This window comes from Thalassophryne amazonica, chromosome 2, assembly GCF_902500255.1.
Source record: "Thalassophryne amazonica chromosome 2, fThaAma1.1, whole genome shotgun sequence".
Taxonomy (NCBI): domain Eukaryota; kingdom Metazoa; phylum Chordata; class Actinopteri; order Batrachoidiformes; family Batrachoididae; genus Thalassophryne; species Thalassophryne amazonica.
In genome coordinates this window covers 19,442,392-19,450,154 of record NC_047104.1, presented here as the reverse complement: position 1 = coordinate 19,450,154, position 7,763 = coordinate 19,442,392, and the positions used below count along the sequence as shown (strand labels likewise).

Sequence of the window (7,763 nt, the reverse complement as noted above, 5' to 3'; positions counted from 1 at the left end):
AAAACAAATAATAAATGTTTTTACATTCTTTCAATGGAATGAATATTTAATTTCACCTGTTGAATGGTTTGTTCCAGCTTTCACCTCATGATATATTCGTACCATTGAACTCATAAATACTCATTATTTGTATATCAGTTCAGAGGTGTTATTAGGTTCCAAAAACAGCATTTTCAGTTTTAGAAGTGTTGATTTCTCACTAGCTTTTACATAATATAAGAGAAAGGTGTTATTTATAGCCCACAGCAAAGCGAAGTAAGCAGTTAGCTAAACCACATTAATGTCCGCTAAATGTTTTGTAAATCCTTCCAGGGGTAAATCCTTCCATTTTTAGAAGTGTTTATTTCTCACTAGCTTTTACACAGCTGTGCCCAAGCCTCTCCCTGTTCCACTCCCAGGCACTTAACTCTATCAGGTGTGCTCAGTCAATCAAGAGCTAGAAGACACCACCATTAAAAAATCAGGTCTGACTTGGGTAGGTAGACATGCAAGGGAGGAACAGGGTTGGTGACGTATGTGCTAGGAGAATACAAAATGTATATTTAAAGTACAGCATGAAACTTCTTTGGGATTTCATCATCATCACACTCCTCATCTTTAGTTGACAACATCAGGATAAATGGCACTTAGGTATCTGAAAGAGAAAGATATTTATTTATTCATTCATTCATCCCTTTATCTATTTCTATCTATCTGTCTATCTCACATTCTTGTTATTTTAACAGTTTTCCAGTTATATACCTCCTATCCAGTTAGGGGGAAACTTGAGAATCCACACAGGACCAGTGACTAAGGCCATGAACATGATAAACAGGTTTAACTGTAGAGTCCCCAAATTTGGGGACTTGCCCTGTTTTGGAACATTTGAACAGTCATAACTAACCAATGCTGACACCAACATACAGTTATTATACATCAAAATGTCAAGTGAAGTCTCCTCTAGAAAAGTATCCACTGCAATCACATATCAACTAACCACAGCTGAAACACCAAGCAAATAAAGACATAAATCGGAATTCATTTTTGGGGAAAAAAACCTAATTTACTCCTACCAAGTATTATTTACTTTCAATTTTTTTTTTTGCATCCACAACATCTCCTAGGACCTGTCTTTTAGCTGACCCAAACATTTGCATTTTTGACCTTGTACAAGCTGAGAAATAAATCATAATGTATGGGTATGTGATTTTGGTCTAATAGGCTCTAGGGCTTAAGGGGTTAATAGAGAAAGATAACTTTAGATCAGGAATGTCTCACATAATGGTATTGAGCATATTATCATCATCATCATTATTATTTTGTGTGTTTGAACTTCCATAACCACTATATAACTCTTTGGAAAACTGATACAATTGGAAAATAAATTTCTTCCTATTAAAGGAGAGAATATATTGATAAATATCACAAGAAAACCTGTTCTGAACATCTTCAGCAAAATGTTTCCTTCACAGTATTTTTCAAAGTTTCATTTCAGACAAAAATAACAACTTAATTTGAAGGTCCCTCTGTGTTGAATGAGATTAACTTGTTAAGCCCCTTTTACACCAGACCTGCATAGAGTTGCATTGTGCTGCGTATCTAGTACACACGAATGACTGTGTGTTATGTGCATAGAAAAACAAAGAAAAAAAATTATGTGCAGGTGGAGGGAGGAGACTGGCTCCATGACACTGTTTTTACAGACTGCCTGGACACGCAGCTCAATTTGATACCTTGAAAAAAGTCATAATACATTATTTCCAGGAGTTAGGACTTATTTAATGTCCCACAATCATGAGAGAACTTGAGGAGGTGAATGAAAGCTGCAGCCGGCGATCTGTCCATGAGGAGTTAGTAGACAGGAGTTAGTAGATGTGGACATGTCCTCTCCCTGGCAATCCGTCCATGAGGAGTTACTAGATGTGGACAGATCCTCTCGCTGGCGATCCGTCCATGAGGAGTTAGTAGATAGTAGTTAGTAGATGTGGACATGTCCTCTCCCTGGTGATCCGTCCATGAGGAGTTAATAGATAGGAGTTAGTAGAGGTGGACATGTCCTCTCGCTGGCGATCTGTCCATGAGGAGTTAGTGTATGTGAAAACTCGGCCCGTCTCTTCTTCTTCTGTGGTTTTGAAGCTTCACTGCTAGCAAAGTCCAGCGGGATGAATAAAATCTAGCAATGCAGGCATGTACTAATAACAAACCTAAAAGGATTTTTCACACTGGCGTAGGGTTTTGTACAGTTGCAGAGGCTTGGTGTACAATAGCGCAGTGCTACATAGACTTACACACAGTAGCGGAGTGTTGTGTAGATTTGTGTGGAACACTGGATATGGTGCTCTGCGCTGAAAGTCCATGAAAAAATTAAACATTTAATTTTTTGCATCCATTTCATGGACCCCTTTGCGTCCCTCAGTGTATTGCCACGTTGGGCTGCATAAGCTCTGCATAGTTGGTACGCCGCATGATGCAACTCTATGTTGGCCACATGTGAAAGGGGCTTCAAGGGCAAGAAGAACCATCGCTGGACGTGTGTGGACATTTTTGATATATCACCAACAAGTCACTCTGCTGTTAAGAATTATACCAGACTGCTGTGGTGCAATTTCATTTTTTCCTGATCCACTTCTGCACTGGGCACTGCCCCCCCCCTAACCCTAACCCTAACCCAATAAAATGTTGACATAAAAAAAATCTTTTAAAATGAAAAAAATATATATAAAATCAAACTGTACAAAAATTACATATCAATGACAGTCTTATATTTGCTCATGACATCTTCAGGAAACTATGCCAGTGAGTCACTCCCTAGTGATTTTGCCATAGTGAAGAAAAAAAATGCCTGCACTGGTAAGCCTAGCCACTGGAATGCTTACCCCTGAATTTGTTGCTCCAGCCATTCCCTGTGTTTCAGGTTTGATACCCAGGACTTCGGTAGCTGCTGGAACCCCAGTTTACAGCCAAGCAGTGCCCCTGCTACGGCCCCATTGCTGTCTGCATCACCAGCCTACAAAACATAAGCATCATTATACTGGCCAGGTCATGTGGAAGTGTATTAATGATTTGTCAGATCCTTCTTAAAACTAAAAGGACAGAGACAATCTCACTGTGTATGAGTGTATTTGTAACTTGTAAGATCATCTCCAAAACTAAAATTACAATGGTGATCACAATGAAGGTTTTATTCAAATATCTCTCATTTTGCATCTGCTGAGGTTAGCTGGCAGGTCGGATGATGCAAACGGCACTTCAGCACAGAAGGACTATTTAGTGCCAAGTGACAGTGCAATGATAAACATTCACTGATAGTTAATTAGTCATAATACAGAAAGTGTTGTGGTTTTAGCAAAGTCAAAACTGAACCCAAGATGCAGGCAGCAAGGAGGTAGATGGTAAACTACAACAAAGGTGATTTAATGTAACAAAAAAATTAAACAGTTCAAACAAGTGACATTAAGGAACGAGGGTAAAGAGTCCAAACAAAGACTCGCCAAAGGGGTCCAGTCACAGAGTATACCAGGAAAAAAAAAACTAACAGCAGCAACAGGAGGTGGCAAACAATTATCAGGGTACTTACAAATGCAAGAGGAAATAACATGAGACCACCATAAACCAACATAAAGTAACCAGCAAAAGCACAGGGGCAAACTCAGTCTTAAATGCACACTCTGGGGTGATGACACAAACTGAAGACAGGTGAGGGAAAAAGAAATACAGGAAGACATTACCTCAACAAACAAGAACAGTCAGATCACCCAAATAAAACAGGAAGACAAACTACAGTTGATAAAGAAACAAAAACCATGATCACACTAACCCCAGCAATAAGACACCATAACAAAGGAAAACAAATTACACACAGTCACAAAATAACCAATGACAACTCTGAACACAGACTGTGATACAGACATAAACACTCACATGGACTTAGACACAGGCAACACTAGAAACAGTCACCAGGGGGAGTCAGAGGACAAGGCCCAAAATAGAAATAAAACCCCAAACACAAAACCAAGGACACACACGGCTGACAGACACAGAAGGACACGTTGAATACAGACAGAGATGCGGAAAGCAGACAAGTGAACCCACAGAAACAAGACAGAGAACTAAATACAATCCCACAAACATAAAAACACAAACAGGACTGAACAATGCACACACACACAACCGAAAGATGCCTGTTGGGGAAAAAGAGGCTTATGGGCCTTTCACACTGGAAGTGTTGAGGGCGTTAGATGCATCGCAAATCGGTCTAAAAAGCATTATTTTCAATGAGACGCTTTGCGTTTTTGCGTTGCGTCCTAAACCGAGCTAAAGCGACACTTTGCTGGGACCGTGCATTGCTGCTTCTCGTCAAGCTGCGGTGGTCAAAGTTCAACCCAATCCAACATTCACCGTTGAGGCTGTGACGTAGTTTCACGCTGTCCAATAGAAATGTGGCATCAGGCCAAGACATGGAAGACTGGAGTGCAGAAACCACTGATCTGTATAAAACACTGTTATATAAAGATCAGTGGCAGAAACATATCACAGAACTGCTCTTTTATACACAACAGTTTTCTGAAGAAAATCCATGCAAAATTTTTTTTTTACCTCAAAATTAATTTCTGATTACTATAAAAATGTTTCTTACATTCTAACACTTGTAATTAAAATAGTAAAAAGAAAAAAGATTCTTTAGAAACCTTTCTTCATTTGTAAATTAAAACCATATCATACCTGTTATTCCAGATGAAATGATTTCTTGTTTAACATTATAAGGAACCTTGGACAATTATTTTTAGACAAATAAATAACATGGAAATGTGTACATTTTAAGTCTGGTAGATTATTCATATCTCATTTCAACCAGAAAAACAGACACTGGATATAAGTACAACTAGAAGCACTCGGAGAGCGCAAACCTCCGCCATGGCCATAGGGTCAGTGACGTCACATGGAATACCCTTTGGCAAAGAGACTTATTCCACATCATTTCACGCATCTACGCATCTATTGTTGTGTCGTAACTTAATTTTTGTTCAGCCTTTGTCACCCATCTTCACGAAGTTAGATGCAAAAATGTTGAAATTGGCCCTATCCTGCAATGATAAAGAATCCTTAAAAAAATTACTGGATCCGGATCGTGTTCCGGATCATTACCAAAATTTAATGACTTCTAAATTAGGCCAAGATACACCCCTGGTAAAAATTTCATTGAAATCCATTGATGATTTTTTGAGTAATCCTGCTAACAATCCAACCAACCAACAAATAAACGGACGCGACCGAAAACATAACCTCCTTGGCGGAGGTACATGTTTATTATAAATGCAACAGGAGATGATTTAACAATGACTGCAGTGCGATTGTAAATTATGTGACATAAACCTCATGATGAAATCATTTTTTTAATTGAGTCATTGAGAAAAGGTGGACAAATGAGCTTTTTGAGCTTTATGATAAAGCAGGTGATTTCACTGATTAACATCACTTTGAGCAGATGGGATGAGTTCATCAGTGAAATCCCCTGCTGGAATTAGTGGGTACAAAGAAAACCTGCACCCTCTTGGCCCTTTCTAGAATACTTTGGACACCACTGATATGTGGCTTTTTTATCTGTGTACCCAGCCCTGGTACCAGAGGTGGGCAAGGAGGACTGAGACACTGCAGGTTTTCCTTGCAACCAAATCACCTCAGCAGGTGGGGCTGCTGATGAGCTTCTCCCCTGAACATAAACACGTGATCGTTATTGAAATCACCTGCTGAGACACCTGATCATTAATGAAATCACCTGCTGAGACACCTGATCATTAATGAAATCACCTGCTGAGGTGACTGGTCGCAAGGAAAACCTGCAGTGTCTTGGCCCTTCATGGCACATGATTACCCACCCCTGCCTTATAAAGTACCTCCATGGTAGTAGCTGTTAGTGCATCTCTGAATTTTTTCTGTCGGAAGGCCCAGAATCCCGCGCCGAGGGGTTTAAAGGTGTAGCCGATCTTCCCCGGTTCACTCAGTGCCAGAGACCTCAGGTTAGGAGTGAACATGTGGTCATGAAGCTCCTGTTTCTACATCGAAAGATTAGAAATTTCAGTCAAATTGACAGATTCTGATGAAATATGGATAATATCTCCTCAACATTATTTCAGAAGGATGCATACCACAGATTTTTTAACTCTTTATACCAATGCTGGTCCTATCCAATTTGGCACCCTGGGCAAGATTTTTAATGGCGCTCCCCCTTTCCCCACTCACCCCCGACACAAACACACAGTAAATTCCACATTTACATACTCACACAAGAAACTAAATCAATCTGTTTTTTAACAGAAAAAAATGTCAAACAAGTCAATAAAAACAGTTAAGAACATGTAGAAACCTTGTGACGAGAAACATAAAAACCATCTCCTCACCCTCATATCACCTGCTACAGCTTGCCGCAAACTCATCTATAACATCATCATATGGGAGTTGTTTGGAGACCACATGGGTTATGCTTAAATACCTCAAAAGACCATCTGAAAAGAGGAGTATGTGAATTCATTAGGGGCCTATTCTGCAATATATAGATACTGCCACAAGGAGGTGCTGTCACCCCAGCGGATTTGAGGGGGTTATTGATGTGTATAAATAAACAGACATGAACTGTATGAAAATTCAGTAAGGTATATCTTATATATTATATTCCAATTTTAAGGTGGAACTATGCCAGTATAAGGTATATCTAAATATCTAAAAAGGAAGAGTAAAATAGAAGAGAAGAAAAGAGTAGAGTAGAGACACTTAGGTGCCTGGTCTTGAGAACCAGGGATGGTAGGTATGTAAGACAAATAAACAAATAAGCTTACACCTATGTTATAGTCTTTTTTTTAGCTATTACAGGCAGGGAAAACTTTAGCTTTGCTTGACCACATGACATTTCCAGCCCAGTCTCACGCTTTTTATTTGTGCCCCTGTCACGAAATGAGTGACATTTTCATGACATGTTTTTTTATTTTTATTTTACTATTTGTGACCCTACTCCTTCTCCTAACTCTAACCATAACCAGTGGTGGGGCCTTTGAGCACTGAGTCGGCACTAACTTTTAGTACTGACTCGGCACACTGTCAGCGACTGATAAACCAGTTTCATGTTTAAGCACCACAGAGGCTTCTGAGTAAATTCAATGCAAAGCGATTACAAACCAACAACGAGCCAGAGCTTTTGAGAGAGAGATGAGATGAGATTTACTGTCATTGTCATTACACGTGCAACAACAACGAGATTACGTCCACACTCACATTTCCACAGACAAACAGCAATTAATCCACAATTATTACTTGTTTACTGTAATAATGGCACACATCAGAATTAAGACAACACATATACATTTGACACTGTTTATGTGCACTAAACTTGAAACAGTCCGTTTTCCAAATTGAGGCAATGTGAGTGTGTGGTAGCCGCCGCTAGCTTGGGGGGTACGGGGACCTGCCGCAGCTAAAACTGCACAGCCCTCAGAGGGGAAAGTAAAAGTAACAAAGATGATAGAACAGTAGCTTAGTGGTTAGCACTCTTGCTTCACAATAAGAAAGTTACAGGTTCTCTTCCCACCTGGTACGTTCTGTGTGGAATTTTCATGTTCTCGCCATACTTTTGTTTGCATTTGTTGTTACGACCGTTATTGTAGGGTGAAGCAACGCTATTATGCTTTATACACCAGTTACTGGCTTTGTTTAGCTTTGTTGGCTAGCAAGGTATGCTAGGCTAGTTAACGGCTAAATTAACGGTCTTTAAGGGGAACATTACACAGTGAGAA

At 39.6% G+C, this 7,763-nt stretch overlaps 1 protein-coding gene across 2 annotated transcripts in view; it reads right to left on the bottom strand.

Annotated features, from left to right (window-relative positions):
- Positions 1-564: 564 nt before the first annotated feature.
- LOC117522591 (ADP-ribosylarginine hydrolase Tri1-like) overlaps positions 565-7,763 on the bottom strand; it is a 48,629-nt gene continuing 41,430 nt past the window's right edge. For both annotated transcript variants that reach the window (XM_034184039.1, XM_034184047.1), the window contains exons 9-11: positions 5,874-6,032; positions 2,856-2,986; positions 565-634 (exon numbers count right to left, since the gene is read on the bottom strand). In XM_034184039.1, coding sequence (XP_034039930.1) covers positions 598-634; positions 2,856-2,986; positions 5,874-6,032 — 327 coding nt within the window. In that variant the 3' untranslated portion in view covers positions 565-597. The remainder of the gene's footprint in view (positions 635-2,855; positions 2,987-5,873; positions 6,033-7,763) is intronic.